The following is a 26609-nucleotide window of genomic DNA, read 5'->3' as shown; positions in this document are numbered from 1 at the left end:
AGGAGGGCAGCTGAGGTCCTGGACCTTGAGATGCCTTTGTTGGCCATCAGGACTAATCTTCTGGAAGAGGTGCTACAACCGGGAGCTGCCACCTCAGATCCAATGCTCCTGTTTAATGAGGCCCTCATGGATGTCCTACTGGGTGCCTGGTCTAAACCCAGCACAGGGGTTCCTGTGAACAAGACAATTGCCCTCCTCCATTTCCCCGCTCCAGGGAATGCAAGATTTTTGATGCAACACACCACCCATACGAACTTGGTTATCCAAGTCTCTACCTCCCAGGGCGCGCTCCCTTCTGCACCCCCGGATAGGGAATCCAAAAGGTTGGATACACTTGGGAAGAAGATGTTCACTTCCACTAGCCTTGCATTGCGGTCTGAGAGCACGGTATGCCTTTTCGGCTGTTATTACCACATGCTGTGGGATACGGTTGTGTAAATGCTGCCACAGGTCCCAGAGGAGGCCCGGGTTGTACTCTCTCAGGCTGCTGCTGATGGGAGAGACACAGCAAAGTTCACAAGTCTTTGCAGACTGGACATGACCAAATCGCTAGGCAGAGCAGATCCCTTGACAGTGGCCTTGAGGCACCAAGCTTGGCTGAGGAAGTCTGGCTTTTCAGCAAATGTCTAAGTTACCTTGATGGACATGCCTTTTCTTTTTTTTAATAAACAAATTTGTATTGCTTTTCATGAAAAACATACAAAACACGAAAGGAACATGCTCATAACAGCCTGCACTTATGCAGATGGGGTTACCAAATCTGTTCTGTCGCTTCTTGACCTTGACCACACGGGATTCTGCTGAAGCTACATTTATGAAGTAAGACGGAAAAAAAGGCAGAATGCAAGTACACACAACCCCTTATTCAGCTTTAACCAAGTAAGCCCGTCCACTTCCCCTAGACCTTTCCATGCTTACGGGGGCACCCCCTTGATTCGTACACCACTTTTTCTTGGGCCGCACACCAGTCGACTCCCCGCCTCCATTTCTGGAGGGAGCGATCCCTGGCAGTGTTCCAGGCGGTTGCAATGTCCCTCTTTGCCACCGGCAAGGCTGTTCCAACAAATATCCGGTCCGCTCTAGAACCCTCCAGCTCCTCCAATGTACCCAATAGGACCAATTTTGGGGACAGCTGTAGTGTCTTCCCCATTGTTTTGTTCAATTCTTGATTTATCTTCCCCCAATACACTTGGATCACAGGACAGGACCATACCATGTGGAAGAAATCGTCCGGGCCCCTATCTCACCGCGGGCAGTGGTCAGAGTTCCGGATGACCAATTTCTGCAATCTGTCGGGAGATAAGTATGCTTTGTGTAGGGAATAGAATTGTATCGCCCTCAACCTCGCTGACACCGCCAACGATCGAGGAGCCATCAAAGCCTCCGCCCATTCGGCGTTGTCAAGCAGCCCCACCCACCCCTCCCATCCACTCTTAAGGTGGCTCAGCTCCCCGGATGCATTGTTTACTAACATTCAGTGGATTTGTGAAACACCTTTTCTCCCCAAACTACCCATGAGTAGCTTAGCCTCTAGTGGGTTAAATACCGGTATTGGGTCCGCACCAGTCAGATGCTTACTTATGGCATGCCTGAGTTGAAGATATCTAAAGTATTGGCTCGGGGACGGTTGAAACTCGCACTGTAACTCTTGGAAAGACTTCATTGTGTTCCCCTTCCATATGTCTCCCACCAAGTAAATGCCCAGTGTGTCCCACTTCGTGAAGCCCCCCCAGTGTGGCGGTTTCTTTCAGCCATTTCCCATGCCACAATGGAGTTTGCAGGGTGATGAGGAACCCGTGTACCATAGTGCTGCACGCCATGCAAGGAAGACCGCCTTGGTGATTGGCTCTAATTCTTGGGGGATCGGAGTACCATAGAGGAGGTCTAGAATACGAGCAAACCCTAGTGCACCCAATTCTATCTGATAGGCTGGGTTTGTCCATCCCCCGTTAAACCAGTTGTAAGGAAATGGCTCCCTGTTGCAGTACCCCCCACTTTTTGCCTGAAACTGATGCTGACTTGACTGAGAAGTGTGCTGGGACCCTGCTAACCAGGCCCCAGCACCAGTGTTCTTTCACTTAAAATGTACCATTGTCTCCACAATTGGCACAACCCTGGCACCCAGGTAAGTCCCTTGTAACTGGTACCCCTGGTACCAAGGGCCCTGATGCCAGGGAAGGTCTCTAATGGCTACAGCATGTCTTATGCCACCCTAGGGACCCCTCACTCAGCACAGACACACTGCTTGCCAGCTTGTGTGTGCTGGTGGGGAGAAAATGACTAAGTCGACATGGCACTCCCCTCAGGGTGCCAAGCCAACCTCACACTGCCTGTGGCATAGGTAAGTCACCCCTCTAGCACGCCTTACAGCCCTAAGGCAGGGTGCACTATACCACAGGTGAGGGCATAGGTGCATGAGCACTATGCCCCTACAGTGTCTAAGCAAAACCTTAGACATTGTAAGTGCAGGGTAGCCATAAGAGTATATGGTCTGGGAGTCTGTCAGAAACGAACTCCACAGCTCCATAATGGCTACACTGAATACTGGGAAGTTTGGTATCAAACTTCTCAGAATATTAAACCCACACTAATGCCAGTGTTGGATTTATTAAAAAATGCACACAGAGGGCATCTTAGAGATGCCCCCTGTATTTTACCCAATTGTTCAGTGCAGGACTGACTGGTCTGTGCCAGCCTGCTGCTGAGAGACGAGTTTCTGACCCCATGTGGTGAGAGCCTTTGTGCTCTCTGAGGACAGAAACAAAGCCTGCTCTGGGTGGAGGTGCTTCACACCTCCCCCCTGCAGGAACTGTAACACCTAGCAGTGAGCCTCAAAGGCTCAGGCTTCGTGTTACAATGCCCCAGGGCACTCCAGATAGTGGAGATGCCCGCCCCCTGGACACAGCCCCCACTTTTGGCGGCAAGTCCAGGAGGAGATAATGAGAAAAACAAGGAGGAGTCACTGGCCAGTCAGGACAGCCCCTAAGGTGTCCTGAGCTGAGGTGACTCTGACTTTTAGAAATCCTCCATCTTGCAGATGAAGGATTCCCCCAATAGGGATAGGAATGTGCCCCCCTCCCCTCAGGGAGGAGGCACAAAGAGGGTGTAGCCACCCTCAGGGCTAGTAGCCACTGGCTACTAACCCCCCAGACCTAAACACACCCCTAAATCAAGTATTTAGGGGCTCCCAGAACACAGCAAGATAGATTCCTGCAACCTAAGACGAAGAGGACTGCTGAGCTGAAAATCCTGCAGAGAAGACGGAGACACCAACTGCTTTGGCCCCAGCTCTACCGGCCTGTCTCCCCACTTCTAAAGAAACTGCTCCAGCAACACGTTCCACAGGGTCCAGCGACCTCTGAAGCCTCAGAGGACTACCCTGCATCTAGAAGGACCAAGAACTCCTGAGGACAGCGGCTCTGTTCCCCAAAGACTGCAACTTTGCAACAAAGAAGCAACTTTGAAACAACACACGTTTCCTGCCGGAAGAGTGAGACTTTGCACTCTGCACCCGACGCCCCCGGCTCGACTTGTGGAGAACAAACACCACAGGGAGGACTCCCCGGTGACTACAAGACCGTGAGTAGCCAGAGTTGACCCCCCTGAGTCCCCACAGCGACACCTGCAGAGGGAATCCCGAGGCTCCCCCTGACCGCGACTGCCTGCTTCAAAGACCCGACGCCTGGTAAAGACACTGCACCCGCAGCCACCAGGACCTGAAGGATCCGACCTCCAGTGCAGGAGCGACCCCCAGGTGGCCCTCTCCCTTGCCCAGGTGGTGGCTACCCCGAGGAGCCCCCCCCCCTTGCCTGCCTGCATCGCTGAAGAGACCCCTTCGTCTCCCATTGAATTACATTGCAAACCCAACGCTTGTTTGCACACTACACCCGGCCGCCCCCATGCCGCTGAGGGTGTACTTTTTGTGCTGACTTGTGTCCCCCCTGTGCCCTACAAAACCCCCTGGTCTGCCCTCCGAAGACGCGGATACTTACTTGCTGACAGACTGGAACTGGGGCACCCCCTTCTCCATTGAAGCCTATGCGTTTTTGATTCCACTTTGACCTCTGCACCTGACCGGCCCTGAGCTGCTGGTGTGGTAACTTTGGGGTTGCCCTGAACCCCCAACGGTGGGCTACCTTGGACCCAACTTTGAACCCTGTAGGTGGTTTACTTACCTGCAAATCTAACAAACACTTAACTCCCCCAGGAACTGTTGAAAATTGCACTGTGTCTAGTTTTAAAATAGCTATATGTCATTTGTGTGAAAACTGTATATGTTATTTTGCTAATTCAAAGTTCCTAAAGTTCCTAAGTGAAATACCTTTCATTTAAAGTATTGTTTGTAAATCTTGAACCTGTGGTTCTTAAAATAAACTAAGAAAATATATTTTTCTATACAAAAACCTATTGGCCTGGAATTGTCTCTGAGTGTGTGTTCCTCATTTATTGCCTGTGTGTGTACAACAAATGCTTAACACTACCCTCTGATAAGCCTACTGCTCAACCACACTACCACAAAATAGAGCATAAGAATTATTTCTTTTTGCCACTATCTTACCTCTAAGGGGAACCCTTGGACTCTGTGCATGCTATTTCTTACTTTGAAATAGTACATACAGAGCCAACTTCCTACATTGGTGGCAGCGGTGGGATACAAGACTTTGCATTTGCTGGACTACTCAGCCAATACCTGATCACACGACTAAATTCCAAAAATTGTCATTAGAAACTGATTTTTGAAATTTGAGCTATTTTTCTAAATTTTTAAAAGTCCTGCTAGGGCCTTGTGTTAGTCCCTGTTAGCATTTTTTTTAGAGTTTAAAAGTTTTGTAAAAGTTTGAATTAAGTTCTAGAGATAGTTTTAGATTCTTAAAAAGTATTCCAACTTTTAGAAACATAGGGGGTTATTACAACTTTGGAGGACGTGTTAATCCGTCCCAAAAGTGACGGTAAAGTGACGGATATACCACCAGCTGTATTACGAGTCCATTATAGCCTATGGAACTCGTAATACGGATGGTGGTATATCCGTCACATTTGGGACGGACTAACACCTCCTCCAAAGTTGTAATAACCCCCATAATGTCTAATGCAAAAGATAATGTGATCGAACTCAACGTCACCCCTTACCTGATTCTTAGGATGTCAGAGTTAAGGTCTCTTTGCAAAACCAAAAAGATTAAAACTGGTTCAAACCCTACCAAAACACAGCTCCAGGAGCTTTTGGCAGAGTTTGCTAAGAAGAACCCCTCCGAGTATAACCTCCCAGAGGGGGAAGCTAGTGATGTGGAGGAATTCCCACCTCCAGTCCTAGTTAGGGAGCACAGGGTCCCTCAAACCCTTTCTCCACAAGTGATAGTCAGAGATGCTGCTTCTCTCACAGGAGACTCCAGCACCTCTGGAATCATTGAGTATAGCCTCAATGAAGAGGACCTCCTGCTAGCCAATATGGCCAAAAGATTGGCTTTAGAGAGACAGCTCCTAGCCATAGAAAGGGAAAGACAAGAGATGGGTTTTGGTCCCATCAATGGTGGCAGCAACATAAACAGGGTCAGAGATTCTCCTGACATGTTTAAAATCCCAAAAGGGATTGTAACTAAATATGAAGATGGTGATGACATCACCAAATGGTTCACAGCTTTTGCGAGGGCTTCTGCAACCAGAAAAGTAAACAGATCTCACTGGGGTGCTCTCCTTTGGGAAATGTTCACTGGAAAGTGTAGGGATAGACTTCTCACACTCTCAGGTAAAGATGCAGAATCTTATGACCTCATGAAGGGTACCCTGATTGAGGGCTTTGGATTCTCCACTGATGAGTAAGGATTATGTTCAGGGGGGCTCAAAAATCCTCGAGCCAGACCTGGGTTGATTTTGTATACTACTCAGTGAAAACACTGGATGGTTGGGTAACTGGAAATGAAGTGCATGACTATGTTGGGCTTTATAATTTGTTTATGAAAGAACACATTTTAAGTAACTGTTTCAATGAAAAGTTGTATCAGTATCTGGTAGACCTAGGTCCAATTTCTCCCCAAGAATTGGGAAAGAAGGCAGACCACTGGGTCAAGACTAAGGTAACCAAAACTTCCACTGGGGGTGACCAAAAGAAAGGGGTTACAAAGCCTCCCCAGGAGAAAGTGGGTGACACTAGAAACAAAGAGAAAGAGTCCTCTGTAGGCCCCCAAAAACCACACCAGGTGGGTGGGCCCCAAGACACAACCCAAAACAAAGGTGGGTACCAGGGTAAGAACTGGGATGCCACTAAGGCATGGTGCCAAAACTGTAGACAGACAGGGCACCACACCAAGGACACTTCTTGTCCCAAAAACAAAATCCCAGGGGTGACCAGTGTAGCCATTGGAGATGACTCCTCAGATGAGGAGGGCTTCATAGCCTTCAACTGGAAAAAGGGCCCAACAGGTGAGTTGGAGATTCCAGAGGGAAGTAAACACTTCCACCGCCTACTGGTGAATGGAATCCCAGCCACTGCCCTGAGAGACACTTGTGCCAGTCACACTATTGTGCATGACAGGCTGGTGTTCTCAAACCAGTACATCCCAGGTGAGACTGCCAGAGTAAGAGTTAGCCCAGACAGGGTCACTGATAGGCCTGTGGCTTTTGTGCCCATAGAAGTGGGTGGGACTTTTAGCTGGAGAAGGGTGGTAGTCATTACAGACCTCCCCCTTGATTGTCTCCTTAGAAATGACTACCCAGAGGTTAGTCAGAGCCCAAGAGAGGAACTGGTCCAGTGCCAGTCCTCTCCCAAGGATTCTGGAGGTGCTAACCCTGCAGTAACTGCAAGTAGGCCCCAGAAGAAAAAGAAAAGAAAACAGAGTAGGAAAGGTGGACAACCTTTAGCCAAGGTTCCAGCAAGCCAAGGAGATTCTGCTCCAGTAGGAGAGAACTCCAAAAATGGCACTGGTAAAGTCCAACCTGACCCACAAGAAGTCCTGGCTAGTCAGGCAACTGTTAAACCTGAGTGGGTGGCTCCTCAGTTAACAGAAGAAAGAGTGGAAGAAGGGTGTTTACTACAATATGTAGTAACCCCCCACTCTTACACAGCAGACAGGCACCCTGAACCCAAAGAAGCCTGTAACTTAGCTCCTTCCCTTGTAGGTGAAGAGCTAAAGGTGTGGTTCTGGGCACTGACAGCTGTCAGTGGCCTCTGCTGGATGTTAGCCTTTATGGCTGCACTATCCTTGGCATGGTGGTCTGACCCCATGCCACATAGCAAGTTAGGCCCCCTGACTCTGTTGGTCATGGTAGGGTTACTCCAAATCTGGGTAACCTCTTTGGGTAAGCTAGGGGGGACCCTGGCTAAGATGTGATTAGCAGAGGTGGATACCTCTAACCCTAAAATAGAGAGAATGGGTGAAGACATTAAAGGCACAGAAAAGAGGCAATTCAGACTAGGTCCTATCACTGTGGAAGTGGGTCAGTTCCCCAGAGGGAATGACCTGTACAGGAGGATGTAAGGCAGAGTAGGCCCTGCAACAAACCAGCCTATTTCCTCTACTATTTCTCGCCTGACAGACTAGGAAGACTCTCCCAGCTTTGGCTGAGTCTCCTGGCCTGTGGGCTGGGGGGGGGGGGGGGCTTGTGTAAGGAAATGGCTCCCTGTTGCAGTTACCCCCCACTTTTTGCCTGATACTGATGCTGACTTGACTGAGAAGTGTGCTGGGACCCTGTTAACCAGGCCCCAGCTCCGTGTTCTTTCACCTAAAATGTACCATTGTCTCCACAATTGGCACAACCCTGGCACCCAGGTATGTCCCTTGTAACTGGTACCCCTGGTACCAAGGGCCCTGATGCCAGGGAAAGTCTCTAACGGCTACAGCATGTCTTATGCCACCCTAGGGACCCCTCACTCAGCACAGACACACTGCTTGCCAGCTTGTGTGTGCTGGTGGGGAGAAAATGACTAAGTCGACATGGCACTCCCCTCAGGGTGCCATGCCAACCTCACACTGCCTGTGGCATAGGTAAGTCACCCCTCTAGCAGGCCTTACAGCCCTAAGGCAGGGTGCACTATACCACAGGTGAGGGCATAGGTGCGTGAGCACTATGCCCCTACAGTGTCTAAGCAAAACCTTTAGACATTGTAAGTGCAGGGTAGCAATAAGAGTATATGGTCTGGGAGTCTGTCAAAAACGAACTCCACAGCTCCATAATGGCTACACTGAATACTGTGAAGTTTGGTATCAAACTTCTCAGAATAATAAACCCACACTAATGCCAGTGTTAGATTTATTAAAAAATGCACACAGAGGGCATCTTAGAGATGCCCCCTGTATTTTACCCAATTGTTCAGTGCAGGACTGACTGGTCTGTGCCAGCCTGCTGCTGAGAGACGAGTTTCTGACCCCATGTGGTGAGAGCCTTTGTGCTCTCTGAGGACAGAAACAAAGCCTGCTCTGGGTGGAGGTGTTCACACCTCCCCCCTGCAGGAACTGTAACACCTAGCAGTGAGCCTCAAAGGCTCAGGCTTCGTGTTACAATGCCCCAGGGCACTCCAGATAGTGGAGATGCCCGCCCCCTGGACACAGCCCCCACTTTTGGCAGCAAGTCCAGGAGGAGATAATGAGAAAAACAAGGAGGAGTCACTGGCCAGTCAGGACAGCCCCTAAGGTGTCCTGAGCTGAGGTGACTCTGACTTTTAGAAATCCTCCATCTTGCAGATGGAGGATTCCCCCAATAAGGATAGGAATGTGCCCCCCTTCCCTCAGGGAGGAGGCACAAAGAGGGTGTAGCCACCCTCAGGGCTAGTAGCCATTGGCTACTAACCCCCCAGACCTAAACACACCCCTAAATCAAGTATTTAGGGGCTCCCAGAACACAGCAAGATAGATTCCTGCAACCTAAGACGAAGAAGGACTGCTGAGCTGAAAATCCTGCAGAGAAGACGGAGACACCAACTGCTTTGGCCCCATCTCTACCGGCCTGTCTCCCCACTTCTAAAGAAACTGCTCCAGCGACGTGTTCCACAGGGTCCAGCAACCTCTGAAGCCTCAGAGGACTACCCTGCATCTAGAAGGACCAAAAACTCCCGAGGACAGCGGCTCTGTTCCCCAAAGACTGCAGCTTTGCAACAAAGAAGCAACTTTGAAACAAGACACGTTTACCGCCGGAAGCGTGAGACTTTGCACTCTGCACCTGACACCCCCGGCTCGACTTGTGGAGAACAAACACCACAGGGAGGACTCCCCAGTGACTACGAGACCGTGAGTAGCCAGAGTTGACCCCCCTGAGCCCCCACAGCGACGCCTGCAGAGGGAATCCCGAGGCTCCCCCTAACCGCGACTGCCTGCTTCAAAGACCCAACGCCTGGTAAAGACACTGCACCCGCAGCCGCCAGGACCTGAAGGATCCGACCTCCAGTGCAGGAGCGACCCCCAGGTGGCCCTCTCCCTTGCCCAGGTGGTGGCTACCCCGAGGAGTCTCCCCCTTGCCTGCCTGCATCGCTGAAGAGACGCCTTGGTGTCCCATTGGATTACATTGCAAACCCAACACCTGTTTGCACACTGCACCCGGCCGCCCCCGTGCCGCTGAGGGTGTACTTTCTGTGCTGACTTGTGTCCCCCCCAGCGCCCTACAAAAACCCCCCTGGTCTGCCCTCCGAAGACGCGGGTACTTACCTGCTGGCAGACTGGAACCGGGGCACCCCCTTCTCCAGTGAAGCCTATGCGTTTTGGGCACCACTTTGACCTCTGCATCTGACCGGCCCTGAGCTGCTGGTGTGGTAACTTCGGGGTTGCCCTGAACCCCCAACGGTGGGCTACCTTGGACCCAACTTTGAACCCTGTAGGTGGTTTACTTACCTGCAAATCTAACAAACACTTACCTCCCCCAGGAACTGTTGAAAATTGCACGGTGTTTAGTTTTAAAATAGCTATATGTCATTTGTGTGAAAACTGTATATGTTATTTTACTAATTCAAAGTTCCTAAAGTTCCTAAGTGAAATACATTTCATTTAAAGTATTGTTTGTAAATCTTGAACCTGTGGTTCGTAAAATAAACTAAGAAAATATATTTTTCTATACAAAAACCTATCGGCCTGGAATTGTCTCTGAGTGTGTGTTCCTCATTTATTGTCTGTGTGTGTACAACAAATGCTTAACACTACCCTCTGATAAGCCTACTGCTCGACCACACTACCAAAAAATAGAGCATTAGAATTATCTCTTTTTGCCACTATCTTACTTCTAAGGGGAACCCTTGGACTCTATGCATGCAATTTCTTACTTTGAAATAGTACATACAGAGCCAACTTCCTACACCAGTCGTGAGCGACCAGGAAGTGAGTCGCCAGATAGTACAGGTATGGATTGGCAATGCCTAAACCTCCATTGTACACCCCTCTATGACAGCTTTGCGATGCTAACCGGTGCCGCGCACCGCCCCACAGAAAGGAGGTAGTGGATCCACGGCCAAAGACATTTAAAGGCAATGTTTGCCACCGCTGAAGATCATCCCGCGTGAGAGATATAAGTGGTGTCAGGGTCAGTGCCCAGGATAGCTCCGGAAGCAGTGCAACCCATATTCCGAGGTATTTTAAACTCAGCCTGCGAGGGGCCCCACCTCCTGCCAGTCAAAGCATTCCTGTGACCTTGCTAGAGGGACCAACACCGATTTGGCAGGGTTCATTTTGAGCCCAGAGGCCTCCTCAAAACGCAGAAGAAGATAAAAACTGCGGGGTCCCGTCACCCCAGGATTCTCCATATATAGCAGGACATCATTTGCGTATAGGGCTACTCGGTCCTCACACGCGGAGCCCCACTTCCACCCTCTATATATTGGATCTCCCTTATCAGTCGTGCCAAGGGCTCAATGGCCAGAGCAAAGAGGAGAGGTGAGAGGGGGCAGCCCTGTCTCGTTCCCCGATGGATAGGGAAAGCCGAAGACAAGGTTCCATTCACCTGTACACCCGCCGTAGGGTTTGCATACAAAGCCCGGACCAAGCAGCAAAACCTCGGTCCAGAGTCAGCCCGCTGGAGTACTGAGAAGAGGAACCCCCAATCAACGGAATCAAAGGCCTTCTCGAAGTCTATAAGTAGAAGGGCCAGATTGTGGGGCAGTCGGTGATGCCTCGCTAAGGCCACGTGGAGCTGTCATATACAATGGCGCGTACTGCGGCCGGCCATGAAGCCGCATTGATTGGGGTGTATCAGCAGGGGCATCACCCTCTTAAGGCGGGAGGCGAGGATCGCAGCATACATTTTTACTTCACTCTTTATTAAGTCAAGGATATGGGTCTGTAGTCCGCACAATGGAGGGACGGGGGCTGAGTCTTGGGCAAAACGACAAAGGTGGCTACATCCAACCCCTCTGGGAAGGAGCAAAACTGGTCCACCTCTGCATATAGGTTCGCAAGACGCTGCACCAGTTCATCCCTAAACACTTTATAGTATTCTGGTGGAAACCCATCTGGTCCAGGAGTCTTTCCCACCCCCATCACCGTGATGGCCTCACTAATTTCCATTTCAGTGAATGGCTCTTTCAGTGCCCGGACCTCCACCTCGGGCAGCGCCGGGAGTGGAATGTCCGCCAGGAACTTATCAGAGCTATCCGGCTTCCTTGGACAGGCCTCTAGATACAGGACCCTGTAGTATGCAGCAAACGCCTCGGCCACATCTTGGAGCTTGAATACATGGTCCCCGTGCTCGTTACAAATTTCGGGGACGATTCGAGAGGTCTGCTGTTGGGATACCAGCCAGTACAGCAATTTCCCAGTCTTATTTCCCCATCCATAGACCCGGGCCGTGGAAGCGCACCACATTTGTTTAGCCGCCTCTAAAGACTGGTTACGGATCTTCTCTTGTATGAGCAAGAGTTGTCTGGTTATTCTTTTGTTGGGATGCGCCTCCTGCTCTGCCTCCAGATGGATGGCATGAGCCTCCAGCTGGGCAACACGGGAAGCCAGGGAGTACTCCAGCGCACGGACAAGGTTTCTAGCCGCCCCCCTCAGCACCACATTACTCGCCGCCCACAGGGTCCCAGGCGATGCCACCGAGCCCTCATTAATACTGAAGTACTTGCACATTGACCCCTTTAGGCGACTGACATAGTCCTCATCTTGCAGATACCATGCGTTCAGCCTCCACATGGGGCGGACCATCAAATTTGCCTGTCCCACACTGAACCGGACTGGCGCATGGTCAGAGATCCCCTTGGCAGAATCTCTATGTGTGAAAGGTGACAACAATCAGCGGCCGGCATGAGCACGAGGTAGATTCTAGATTGCGTACCGTGGGCCGCGGAGATGTGTGTAAATTGTCTGCGCCACGGATGCCATGTTCTCCAAGCATCACAGAGCCCCGCCGTCGACATCCACCCAGATAGACTAGTGGCCATTGCCTGTCTATGGGCCGATGACCCCCCGCCCGCGTCCAGCTCGGGGTTGGGGACTGCGTTAAAGTCGCTCCCCAGTACCGTGACCCCAGGGGGAATCTCCATCAGCAGTCGAGTCAGGTCTCTTAGAGTCCCGCGCACCATGGTCGGAGGTGCATATACGCTAACGACGTTCAGTGTTCGACCCTCTATTGTCCCTGAAAGCGCCACATACCGCCCAAGTGGGTCCCTCCATATCTGTAGCACCACTATGGGCAGCAAGCGGTGAAGCAGTATCACCACACCCTGTGAGCCCCTTACGAACCCCGCGTGAAATACCCTGTTGAATCCTTTACGGGCTAAAAGGGACAGTGATTTCCTATGAGGTGCGTTTCCTGCATCAGAAGCATACTGGACTTGTATCTGTGGACATGTGTGAGCACTGCTGACCGTTTAATCTTATCTAGGAGGCCGTTAACATTCCAAGATATGATATGAGTCGACTCCATTCATCTCATTAGTTTGTGGACACTCCTCTACCCCTCTCCCTCAGCTCCCCATGTGTACCCCGGGACTTGTACCATTTCTCCTGTGTTGTGCGGCTGAGCAAAAACTCCCATGCCCCCCCAACTCCCACCCATCCCCATACTTCCCCAAGAAGCATTTGTCGCCCTTTTCAAACAGCTCACTCCCGAACATAGCGAGCTGAAAACACCAATTGTCTGAGCTGTGGTGGACCCCTCCATTTCTGCAGATTAAGGCGTGTTAAGTTATAAACAGACACACTGCGACCACATCGCGTTTGTGGGCCATACTCGCCTCGTCCTCTTCCCCCCGGAGGGGAATTACAGCACCAGACTCTGGGACAGATCAGTGCCCTCCATCATTGCAGGGCGGAGCTCCCCCAAATCCTCTGCCTGGGAGCCTCCTCCCACGCCCCCCAGCCAAGCCGCCGCCGAGGGCCCCGGGTATCCCTTTTATAGATCCCACAGGGGAGCCCGAGTGTGAGTCTCGCCTTTCTTTGCGCTTCCTGGAGCGCGTTCTCTGGCGGGGCCCCCGCTGCCGCAGCATTTGACTGTCTGTTTGCTGCCTAACGTGGGCTTGCCATGGCTCCCTTGCGGCAGAACCCAGCGGGACCTCCTCCATTAACCATGCCCAGGCTGCACCAGGGGTCTCAAAGAAATATGTCTTGTTGTTATGGATCACCCTTAGCTTAGCAGGAAAGAGAAAGCGGTAGGGCACATCCATCGCTCTCAGTTTTTGTTTTACCCCTATAAAAGAGCGGCGTTGTACCAGCACGTCCCTTGTGTAGTCTGGGAACACCATAACTTTTGTTCCCTCACAGTATTAGTCTCCTTTCGAGCGCGCCACCTGAAGTATTGCGTCTCTGTCTTTGAAATTGAAAAGGCCGAGAATCACTGGCCTTGGCGGAGAGCCTGGCCTGTAAGGCCCTATGAGCTTGTGCAATCGCAAACCACGGTGTGAGGCAATCCCGGGGATCCAGAACCAGAACCATTTCTCCGGGAATGCAGCCAGGGAGGACGCCACGGCGTTCTCCGGAAGTCCCATGATTCGAAGATTATTGCATCAGGACCTGTTTTTCTGCGTCTTCGGCCCTATGGTACAGTTCTGCTGTGCGGGCTGTTAGCGTTGACACCTGCGTTTTGAGGGCAGTCAGGTCGTCCTCCACCGTGGAGATTCTGGACTCCACTTCCGTGATCCTGGTTGTTGCGTTGCGGAGGTCCTGGCATACCAATGCCACATCTATCCGTACTTCTCCGATCTTAGCCTCCACCGCTGCCTGGGACGCCTGAATCGCCTGAAGGATGGCCGCCAGATCGCCGGTCCCGGCCTGCCTCCCATCCCCTCCCTCCATCGCCTGATCTTCTTTCCTTGCTCCACTTGGGCCTGTGGCAAATTGGTCTATGCGCGTCTGCGCAGCAGACGGGCGGGTCTGTCTATCCTTGCCCATTATCTCTGAGGCAACCGGGCTCGCCTGCAGGCCTGCTCCTGTATCTCACTACACGCGCCAACGATCGTTGGTCTTTGGGGCCCGGTCCTTGTTAAACCACCGCCAGTGGCCACTGCTCTATGTCCGTATGTGCTTTTGTGAAATTGATCCTCATCTTTGTAAGTATGTACTGCAGGGTTAATCATTCAGGCCCCACTTTCACAACCTCTTCTCTCGCAGCGTGGATTGCCAGCTGCGGCCTGTGGAGCCTCAGAGACCGAGTCCAGGGCCCGCGCCCCTTCTTGGCCACAGGGGCCTCCCTTTGGGACCCCAATCCACCACCGGCACCTTGTTCTCGTGCCTCCAGGTGCCCGGTGCCACTGTCCCTCCTCCAGGCCGTTCACCTCCAAGGCCTCCCAGCGGTAAGCGGAACAAAGGGCGGTGGAAGGGAGGCACCTCGCCCCCCTCCGGAGTTCTCTACCCCGAGGGGCAAGTCCTTACATCCACTCTGCTCCCCTCCCTTCTTCCAGCAAGCTCCTCCGGCACGGAAGTGGAGCGAGAGGGGGTAAAAACGCTGAGCAGAGCAACGCACCCCCGCCAGCGCCCCCCCGACCCAGGGGGGGCCAGGTCTCACCACGGCCCCTGTGCTATGTTTCCGCCCGCCTGGGTGCGCAGCTCTTTAGTCTCACCACTTGCACGGCGCTGCCAGGCCAGCCCAGCCCAGCCCAGCGCTCTGTGCTCTTCTCCTCCTCGGGGGTGCCGCCATCCGTGAGACCTACCAGGCCTGCCCCTTGCCGTTGCTCCTCCGGGCAGCGGAGGGGGCCGGACCCAAGTCATCCAGCCACCCCACCTGCAGGACGCCCCTAGTGTTGCCCGGCCCGGCTGGGCCGCCAGCAGCCGCCCGACCTCATGGGAGCGCCCGCGCGATCGTCCTCTCCTGGTAGGCCGCTGGGTCTGAGGCGCAGTCCGGGCACCCCAGGAGCCACCCGCAGCCACTTGAAGCCTCTCCCCTCCGCCGGGGGGGGGGGGCAGCGATGGGCACTTCTTGAGCGGATAACGGAGGGGTCCGGAGCCCTACGAGTCATCTTGACGCTCAAGCCAAGCCCCCCGGACATGACTTTTCATCGCACCAGTCTCTTCAGAGACAAGGCGGGCTCAACGCTCGAATGCTTCAAGGATTTGCATCCTATGGCAAGGTTCTTGGGCCTCATGGCAGCCCCTCACCCCGCCAGACTGCCCTTCGCCCCTATCGTGGCTATTGAAGGGGACTTCAACTGTGTCCATTCCCGGCCAGCCACCGTGCCTCACATGCTGACAGAGGGCATGGGCATGGGATCCACTGTTCTTGTGAATCAAGTAGTCAGAGGTCCTGGTCTCAACAGTCTTAAGCCCTCCCCCCCGCCATCAGCCCCTAAGCCTTCCTAGTCTGACTGTTTCCCACCTAGAGCCAGTTGGAGATAGGATTCGCCATCACCTGCTCTGCTTGGCAATCCATCACGTCAAATAGGTGGATTCTGCAGATAGCACAAAAGGGCTACTCCCTCCCCTTTGAGATGACCCCCTCCATCCGTTCCACTATCCTACGATCAGGTGATGGAGGATCACATGTCCCCTCCCCACAAGGAAGTTACCACTTTCTTGGCTCAAAGAGCCATAGAGAGGGTTCCCATGCCACAAGTAGGTTGTGGTTGCTATTCCTGCTACTTTCTGGTATCTAAAAAGGACAAGGGCCTCCCCCCTATCCTAGCCCTGCAGTTCCTCAATCTCTTCCTCAAGAAGGAGAAGTTCAACGTGCTCACTCTGGCTCAGGTTCTATCTGCCCAGGACACAGGAGACTGGATGGAGGAGTTGGACTTGCAGGTGTTTATTACCAGATTACCGTACTGCCTGCCCACAGATGTTACTTGTGGTTCACGGTAGGCCATGAGCACTTTCACTTTACGGTGCTCCCCTTTGGCCTTACAAGTGCCCCTCGGGTGTTCGTCAAGGTGATGGCGGTGTGTCGCAGCTCATCTGTGCAGATCAGGGGTTGCAGTCTTCTCCTATCTCGATGACTGGCTGTTGAAAGTGAACTCACCCCAGGCTGTCCTCTCCCACCTCCAGACTAAGGAGGACCTCCTGCATTCACTGGGGTTCACTACAAACATCCCAATGTCACACCTGACTCCCTCTCAGATACTCCCTTTCTTCAGAGCTATTCTGGACACAGTGCAATTTCGGGCTTATCCTCCGGAGCGGCAAGTCAAGGATATTCAGGCCTTGATACCGATGTTTCAGCCTCTAGCCTAGATTTCGGTTAGAATGACTCTGAGGCTGCTGGGTCTCATGGCCTCCTGCATCCTGCTGTTGAAACATGCCAGATGGCATATGCGGGCTCTGCAGTGGGACCTGAAGTTCCAGTGGGTGCAGCATCAGAGGAATCTCTCGGACAAGATCTAGATCTCAAAGGGAACTGTGCAAGATCTGCAATGGTGGTTAACGAAACGCAATTGGGTCAGACACAGATCCCTCTCCCTTCCACAACCAGAACTGACAGTAGTGACAGCTGCATCACTCCTGGGGCAGCCATGTGGGAGAGGTGGAGATCACAGGCATCTGGTCTCCAGCGGAATCCGGATTCCACATCAATCTGTTGGAGTTCCAAGCAACCCGCCTAGCATTGAAGGCAGTTCTTCCCTCTATCAAGATACCAGATAACATATTCTCCCTCTTTCGCTCGACGAGTGTTGACCTTGGGTTGCTAATATGTAGCTTGTATCTCCATGTACATAACATAATTCTCAGGCACCACTGCTGAGCCCTGATGGTGATCTATGATCCATGCAATTAGCTCTAAGGGATCAAAACATTGACAGCTGTACCTTAACTCATTTCATATTTTGAAATTGGTTCTTTGTATTAGTATGGGTACTAATTGGATTTGACACATACTAATGTATTGTATTGTGTCAGTTTCTTGTGCCTGAGTTTGGCTACTGGATATCTGTATAATGCTTGATCGACATTCATTATTCACTATGTGTGATTTTGTACATATACTTGGTGAACTATTGGTGCACTATTAGCAACTCATGTTTTTGTATTTTCTGCCTTTCACTTCATTGGATGTGCTGGAAGTCATTTAATTTACTTGATTTTCCTTATGTTATGGCTCTGTTTCCTAAATCCTTTTTGGAAGATCTAAGGGGCATATTTATACTTGTTTTGCGACAAATTTGCGTCATTTTTTTTACGCAAATTCGGTGCAAATCTAACTCCATATTTATACTTTGGCACTAGACCCATCTAGCGCCAAAGTTATGGAGTTAGAGTCATTTTTTGGGTGTGGAAACCTACCTTGCGTCAATGAGATTCAAGGTAGGCATTCCTGTGCAAAAAATGACTCTATGGCCTTAGCACCATATTTATCCCCCGTGCTAAAATCACACATGGGGGAGGAGGGGTCAAATAATAATAAATTAATGCCTGGGTCAGGACAGGCATTAGGGGACCTGTAGGCCTATTTCCATGGTGGAACACCATGGAATAAGCCCCCAGGTGCCCTCCCCAGGCACCAGGGACACCCTCACCCACATCAGACAGACAGCGGTGGATGGGGCACTCCATCCCAGTTAAGTATAGGTAAGTACATGTAAGTATGTTTTTTTTCCAGTGCCATTGGGGACCTTGAAATGGGCCCCCCTACATGGCACCGGGTGCAATGCCATGCCCAGGGGACCCTAGTCCCCTGTGCCGGCTATTGGGGTAGGTTGCATGACTCCTGTCTTTTCTAAGACAGGAGTCATGTGGTATGGATGGTTTTGCGTCAGAAAATGACGCTAGGCTGGTTAGAGTATTTTTTTTTTTACTCTAACCTGCCTAACGTCCTTTTTTGGTGCAAAACCCCCTTCTCCCCTACCGCCACCCCTACCCGGTTAACGGCAATTTCTTTTTACCCTAGCCTACCCTGTGCGCCGGCTTGCACCATTCCATAAATATGGTGCCCGACTCGCGCTCAAGAATGGTACAAGCCAGTGCAAAACGTTTTGATGCAAAACTGCATATGTGCAGTTTTGCACCAAAAAGTATAAATATGCCCCTAAGATTGTACATAGACTTCATTGTATTTCTATATGTACAATATAATTCATATTGTAAGTCTAAGGGACCCCTATTCTTTATATTATACTTAGACACCAGGCCCCTTAAATACCCTTGGATTTCCCTTGTTTTTTTTAACATATACTTTCTACATTGGCCTTTCCAAGTCAGCTATTTAGAAGCTTCAAGAAGCTCAGTGTATGTCAGGAACTTCAGGAAATTTAATAGATCTACCATAAGCTACACTGGTTGTCAATTTCTAGAAGGATTACACAGAGCTCTACTTTACCCACAGAGAGCAATATGAAACCTTAGGTGATTGCTTCCGAGTCTAGGCATTCTCTTTATTTTTCCTCTTCCCTTGCGCTTTCAGTCCCCCCCGATTTGGAAAGACTCAGAAAGGGCGCCTTCTATTTTGTTGCTTCCTTTATTTGGAATGCATTTAGTCTTGACCTTCCAAGAATGGAGGGCCATTCTATGTTTAGGAAGGCTCTTAAAATTCATATATTTTATTGACTATCTTCTTATCTTTTCTGATGTTGTTTGTCGGTTCAGTGTCGAGATACCACTCAACTCAAATCTTGCATATCAACTCATGAGTGCAAAGGTAGTATCTCACCCACAAAAGGGCTGAATGCCCTCATCTCGATCTTCAGACCAAAAGAGTTCTGGCATACCCCTACAATGATGGAGTATGGCAGTCAGAGAGTGTCAAAAGGATTTAGACACAGTCGGGCAAGCCACAGTGTTGCTGCAGTCCACCAGCTCGACCGCTGCCGAACAATACTGTGATCGAGCACCCTTGAACTTGCATACATACACACAAACATAAACCGCTGACATGCAGCAACTCATTCACCAAATATTAAGAGTCTTCAAAAGCTCCCCCCAATTTTTTTCTGACTTTACCTTACAGGCCAGACACTGTACCCATGCAAAACTGTTTTTTCTCTTAGCAAGGCTTCCATAGGTAGTGCTAATAGTGTTAATGCTCCAAGGGAACCTTGCAGATCTAGGGGAACTTTTGCTATCACCTGAGGGTCAAGGTCTGAAGAGGAGGTTCTGGTGTTCTTTGAGACATCTCTAGGTAATTCCTGTCACAGGAGTGGCCAGTTGCCCCTGAATGCTTTAGGCTCTGGAAAGCTGACTCTGTCATGCACATTTGGGAGACCCCCGGTCATAGGTTTGAAAAACAGCTTTGAGAAGCAGTATCTGTTCAGTCACTGGGTTTGGGGTTCACACTGGCTGGAAACAGCAGAAAGAACGCTGAACTAGGAATAACCAAGTCGTCATAAAGATTGCAATGCTTTTCTGTCTCTAGGAACCAATTATTGGGTCTTCAAAGACACAAAGGTGGAACCCGGCTACCCTCGGACGGTGACAGACTTCGGTCTTCCTCTCGACAGCATTGATGCAGCTTTCATCTGGAGACACAACGGCAAAACCTACTTCTTTAAGGGCAGCAATTTTTGGCGCTTTGATGAGCAAACCGGGAGAATGGACTCAGGTTACCCTCGAATGGTCAACCTTTGGAATGGCATCCCAGCAGACATTGATGATATCATTAGCTGGAATGACGGTAAGATTGCGCCACTTTCAAATGGGGACAAAGGAGTTACAGCAGGCCAATATCCGCTCTTGAAATTCCAGTCTTAAGTTAAAAAATTGCTTTAAAAATACACTTCCATGACACTTCACATCCTTCCTTGTTATTTCAATACTGGAATACACACACAAGTACTGGTGCACACAAAGACTGCCAATGCACCTCAGACGATTTCACTATCAAAACCCACACTTTTATAGATAAAACGTTATTCATGCTTAATAACTCCTTCCATGGTACCAGTATGGAGGCCCACACACAGCTGCGCTGATACACCTCAGTTCTTCCCTAGATTGCCATCTGGTATTGCTGGGCAGAGACACGGACCTCTGTCCTGACTTGCACTGCCCCAGCATTTGCAACCAAATACTGCTCTAACAGTGCATCTCAGTCTGACCTGCCCACACCCCACTACGTCAATTCTGAGGCTTGGAGATAGCTTTGCTAGTTACCTCAGTTCTGATCTGGATGAGACCCACAACCGCCTTAAATGCATCTAATTCCTAGCTGGTAGGACCAAGCCGTTTTCAGTAACTGCAGCCCACACACCAGTTCTGTCCATGGGCCTTAATTCTTCCCCGCAGCCCCTGCTCTTCCAGTTCTCAGGCTTACACGCATCTATGCTGATGTACCTCCATCCTGCCCCACAGTACCTCCTGCGCTTCTAGGACTGTTCCCCACACATACAGATCTGCTGGTTAGTATCAGACCTGGCCTGCAGCATCCTCAGTTTTTCTAGCACAGGGACCCATAGAATGCTTTGTCACAGCATCTCAGTCCTGACCCACACACCCCTGCAATTGGAAAACAGACCATGCAAATCTTCGCAAATGCATCTCAACCCTGATCTGCATTAGCAGTCGCTGCAATTCCACCAGTGGGAGTCACACACCTGTTTCACTGCCAAAGAAACCTATTGCGTTTTTTTGTGTGCTCGTATTTTGTCTCTTCTCTTCTCATATGCCCTCTGCTTATTTCTCTCCTCCATGCAGGCGACACGTACTTCTTTAAAGGTACCCGATATTGGAAGTTTGTCAAAGGGAACGTGGAGTCTGAAAGTGATTTCCCACGCTCTGTGCCCCGGGATTGGCTATACTGCGAGGGCCCTACTGAAACCCCCAATGCTCCGCTGCCCACAGAGCCCACACAAGCCAAGCACAAGGAATGCACCTGCATGATGAATTCGGCATCCCTAATGCAGCTTTCTGGCTTTTCATTGGCACTCTCCGTTGCAGGGATCCTTGCACACAGGTCTCTCTGAGGGTCTCCCATGTAGGGGACTGAAAATCCACACACCACTGTGAAGCTGCTCTGCGGTGCAACTGCTGCCTTCCTCCCCAACCCTGCAAGCGGGGCGACACTTGTGCCTCCAGCATCAGGAAGTTTTATGACGTATTGGAGATGTTAGATATCGCACTGTAGGGTTTATGTTCTTCTGTTTTTCAAAACTTTAGATTGTGAGGCTAGCGGGTCTGGTGACATCAGAAAGCAATTCACTTGCATTTACCAATCACTGTGGTACTCTTTTGCCTTGGTTCATCATAACACCACCAACCTAGAGCAGTGCCATCAGGTTGTGAGGACTAGAAATAGCGTCCGCTGAAGTGCAAGAATTAGGCCTGTGAATATCTGCCCCCATTGTCTCTGGTTCTGAAAACTATATGTGGAGCCACTGGTTATTAAACCTATATACAGATCTAATAATGGTGGGAACTTGGTTTCTACAAGTAGAACCATAGGAAGTATGAGTGCTGGGAAACAGCAACATCATAAACACAAGCCATGCTTCAAGAACTGAAGCTGCACAAAAGAACCAAGACAGATTAAATGTGACATTGATAAAATAATGCCTATAGGCTGTACATTGCTGCTATACGCGTGTAGATTGGACATTTCTCTAGAAAGCTGCGGATGCTGCACTGGCTCAGACACCTATAGTCCACATCGCTTATAGTGGTTTGGCACTTAAATAATCAAGTACTTTTTGAAATGTCAAATAAATATGTTGACCTAGAATATTTGGCAGTGAGAGGGACTAAGGGATGTTGCACTAGGTTTTCATAAGAGTGGGAGAGGAAAAAATATCTAGTGGGCAATGTAAGCTGATCTGCCTGGAGCATTCCTCAATAGTAGCACTTGAATAGTGCCACAATCCCTTTACAGATTCCCACAGCTCTTCTGTGTGGTTGAGTGAGTGGCTATTCACTTTGTTTTGTATGATGGTATTCTGCGAGTGTGTAGTGTGACCTGTGGGATGCTTTGGTTGTTTTGTATGAGGTTTGGAGGGATGCTACAACATTACTACAGCATACCAAGGAGTGAAGCAGAAAGAGGTATTAGAGAATTGCACTTGTAGATGCCTACCGCCCTCTGGCTTCCTATGCACTTTGCTGTGCCTGGTTGGTAGGGAGTGGGCTTTTCATGTGGGGCATGCTTGGGTCTTTGGGTGTTGTGCTTTAAGTATAAAGAACACACTAGTTGTGTCACAGCAACCTGTAGCTGCACCTAATTAAGAGGTGCAGCAAAGATGTTTGAGAAAAAGTCAGGCTTCTAACCTTTTCCTCTAATCAGACATGTGCATAAATGGATCCTCTCTTTGCATGATCACAGAAACCTGAATTACCTAACCTCTGGGAGATGTGGTCCATGTCAAATCTCAAAAGCGTTTGCACAACTTAGTACAAACACCTGTAATTAACTCATATAGACAGCCTTGAACACCTTCTCCACCAATGATGTCAGATCTTCTCCACTCACTGACGGATCCACCCACAAAAGTACCTTCATCCCATCAAGTATATGGATGGAGATCACTGGTAATGCTCTTACAACACTTTCACACAAAGTGTTATCCAGTCTCCCTCAAGACCGGACACATCCTGAGGAAGTCTTACCTGACCCCTGGAAGAATCACAAATTATTGTTTGTTCACCACCTGCCTTTGCTGGCTAAGTATCAATGAAAAGGATGCAAGCAACCATCAACATCATAGGATCAGGATCGTTCTCCTTCAGGACTAGCACTCTGGGTAGAAGCCACACAGCAGCACAGAAAAGGGAACAATGCAAATGCTTACTGATGTTCTTTAAGTGACTCACAGTAGGGACATCTTTCTCTGCATCCCACTGATCCTTCAAGCTGACTACGGCACCCTCTGCCACCAAACCCTACTCAAAGTCCTCAACTCCAGAATGGGCTTTGATGGCACTGCCCTGCACTCTCATTTCTGGTGACCTCCTCCTTATATAAACACTTCATCCTAACCTATGGCATTTGCCAAGGATCTACCTTCCCTTCAGTGATCTTTAACCTGTACTGTTCATCTTTTGGAATCCTGTTGACTAACACGGATGTCAGTATCGATCAGTAGCGGCCCGTCCTTTAGGGCGGAGGGGCCACGCCCCCCCACCCCATGAAGAGTGTCTGTCAGGCTGAACAAAGGTCAGCCTGACAGACACTCTTCATGCTCAGGTCAGGCAGCCAGGAGCAGACATGCGCGATTTGCGCAGACTCCTGGCTGCCTGAGCTGAACTTTGCTGGGCTGAGGAGATCACAGCTCCTATGGGTGTGACCTCCTCGGCCCAGCAAAGGTGCCTCGAGGCCCTCCCCTGGGTGACGAGGAAAGCGTCACCAATTGACACTCTCCCTGGGAGCTTCAGGTTTAAGCCCTGAAGCGCCCAGGGCGAGTGTCAATCAGTGACACTTCGTCACAGAGTGGGGTGGGGTCAGCAGTCTCACTGACCCCTTCCCACTCTGTGACGAGGCTGGGACTGCTGCCTTCCCTCATTGGCTGACCTCAGGTCAGCCAATGAGGGAAGGCAGCAGTCCCAACCCTCCTGGGACCTGGAGGCTAAAGGTAAGTGTGTGTGTGTGTGTGTGTGTGTGTGTGTGTGTGTATGTATGTGTGTTATGTTTTATATTGAATGTTTGGTGCGCGCGTGCATGTTTGAGTGTTATGAGTGTTGTTAATGGATGTGCGTGCGTGTGTGTGTGTGAAAGAATGAATGTGTGTGATCTTGTAAAATGAATGTTTGGTGCGTGCGTGCGTGTATGTTTGAATTGAATGAGTGTTGTTAATTGATGTGCATGCGTGTGTGTGTGTGTGAAAGAATGAATGTGTGTGATCTTGTAAAATGAGATGAATACCTTTTGCAAGATATTGAAACACCCTCCAGTGGTGGCTTCGCCAAGGTTTGAAAGAAGAAGAAATATACAGTAGGTCAGTTCCTGCTACATTTAACAACCATCCTTCCATGTCTGGAAAAGGTAAAGACCAGTCTCTTCAAACAAACCTTATTGGATTGTGTCTGCCCACTTAATGGACAATCCTTGAAGATAATACACTCCCCGCCCACCCTTCCTAGGCATTATAGCCCCCTCAATGCACTGCCTGTTTATTACAGAAACTTCTTATCTATCCACATCTTCCCTCCTTATTCTCAGGCATTTCTATGTCTCCCCTTGTTCTGCCCCAGTATTTTTTGTATTCTAACTTGTCTCAAACAAAGCTTTATCATTTTATAGCTAGGTTCACTCTAAGAAAATCCCACACATAGATCCACATTGTTACAAGTTTGTTTCGTGACCAAGACTACAGCAATAGCCAATAGTAATGCCCAACGTAATGACGCTTCAGGTTTAGATGACACATTTGAAAACAGTCTTAAAAAGATGGGTGAGCACAGTGGGATTTTTAAAAAGCTTGTCACGTTCAGAATACAAAGAGCCTGAATCTGCTAGATCTCCTGGCAGAAGTAACAGTCATTAAGATGCTGCATTTCTGAACTTCAACTCATAGGAAGTCACTCAAATGGAGGTTTAAAAACGTTCACGTTACACTGCAAAGGTGCGTCTCTCTCCTGAAAGAACAAAAAGATTCCATTACTGTTAATGTTGGAATGGAGAACACAGCACTGAGAGTTAATTCCGGTGGAGATCGAACACCTCCACTATATACGTTTGCCTGTTCCATAGATTGCCAACAGAATAACTCTGCATCGCGTTTCCTCTCCAGCCCCTTCCAACAAGTATTGACAATATAGTCTTACTTTTCTTTACATATAAGTGAGAACAAATGGAAATGCCAATGCTTGTTTAAAGTATTCTTCAGTGGCCGTCATCATCTATGTTGTTGTATTATCCACATTCTTGCTGCAGTTTTTCTAGGGAGCACCAGGTGACAATGAAAGGCAGCAAACCGGTGTTAGAACACGTGTATACTTGCAATGCTGTGTTCGAAGCAGGGCAAATGAAGAATCTACAGTTGGTGAAATCAAAACTGTTCTGTGGGCGGCTCAAACACAGGAGAGGAAAGCTACTAATAGGAACAAGACAACTGAGATTGACACAAAAGCCACCCATTCTTGAGCAAGTGATTGGCTCTGTGGAGCACAGCTGGGGCTGTTTGTAGTGAGATCACAGTAAAATCCCATCACATTTGGCATGTGACCTTGTCCATCCATATGTCTAGAGACCCTATCCTAAATTTAGTATGCTCTGTGCAACGGAGTGCTGCGTACAACATTGTACTGCTGTATTGCGCGAGGCACAAAAACTGTGCACTGCTAGATTTACAGAGTCATTGGCTAATGTCATTGATGGTGCTGGTGTTGAAAAGGAGTGATAATTCCAAAGCGCAAAGATGCCCCAGCGATGGTTAGCATATTGCAACTGAGGTACACACTCTAGTAGAATTTTTTACTCAAAAACAACCAGAGGAGGGCAAGCTACGTAAGATGTGTGCTTTCGCAACTTATTTTGATAAAGCCTTTCTTTATAAGCTCTCGCCATAGGGAATTTTCTTACACAGGATTGTATATAGGTTTATACATTAACAAATAGCAAACAAGATAATATTGATTTTTCCTAAGGATTGTGAGAATTTTATTTTTTTTCGACTTAATTTCACTGCCTTTTTGGACGATTCAAGGGCATTTCGTTTTTTTAATGTACCGTTTATTTTTATATGTATGTGGAATTTTAATGCTGTACTGTTAGCCTAATAAAGAAAATAAGTTACTTTTTAAAAAAAAACAAGGTATAAAGAGGCTTCCTCCGGCATCCTGTACAGTGTTTTGGAAGTCATGATGTGATTCTGGACGTAGTAATCAGAGAGGTGACATTCACAACTTTAACATTCCAAATAGATACATACAATGTCTTACCTTGTGAAAAAAGTCAATCAATAACGCATTCTGATCAATAGTATTTTTTATTTTTTTTTACAATGCAAACTGAAAAAAATATGCTTTCGGAATAGAAGACAATAAATCCAATTGTTTTCAATAAAAATGCGAAAGTGTTCAGTGTGTTTTGTTTCTTTTTTCTTTATATCAGTGCATAAATCAGTGCCTTCAGTGCACACTGTTTTTCAAACATAGCTAAGTAGAATCAGGTCGGATGATGGAATCTCCCGGGGACGGAAGGGGGCAGACGTACATTGATGCAGCAGTGCCTCTTAGTGGCCAAACGCAGTATGGCACGCTCATGGGCCCTGGAAAGCAACGCAGACACGGGTCATTGTCATGTTTTGAGGTCTGGCTTATGTTACCAAAGCTTTGAAATATAGAGTTGGTTTTGGCTCCACGCACATTGTATTTCTCTCTCACTTAATATTAGTGGCGGTTTGGTGCATGATTCCACCT

At 49.4% G+C, this 26609-nt stretch overlaps 1 protein-coding gene across 1 annotated transcript in view; it reads left to right on the top strand.

Annotated features, from left to right (window-relative positions):
* The window catches only part of MMP25 (matrix metallopeptidase 25), a 162087-nt gene extending 135821 nt beyond the window's left edge, over nucleotides 1-26266 (top strand). The window contains exons 9-10 of the mRNA XM_069244338.1: nucleotides 19681-19938; nucleotides 20958-26266. Coding sequence (XP_069100439.1) covers nucleotides 19681-19938; nucleotides 20958-21226 — 527 coding nt within the window. The 3' untranslated portion in view covers nucleotides 21227-26266. The remainder of the gene's footprint in view (nucleotides 1-19680; nucleotides 19939-20957) is intronic.
* The last annotated feature ends 343 nt before the right edge of the window (nucleotides 26267-26609 follow it).

The sequence above is a fragment of the Pleurodeles waltl genome, chromosome 7, assembly GCF_031143425.1.
Source record: "Pleurodeles waltl isolate 20211129_DDA chromosome 7, aPleWal1.hap1.20221129, whole genome shotgun sequence".
In the NCBI taxonomy this organism is placed as follows: Eukaryota; Metazoa; Chordata; class Amphibia; order Caudata; family Salamandridae; genus Pleurodeles; species Pleurodeles waltl.
Note: the sequence above shows the minus strand (reverse complement) of the source record. Positions and strands in the feature narration are given on the sequence as shown.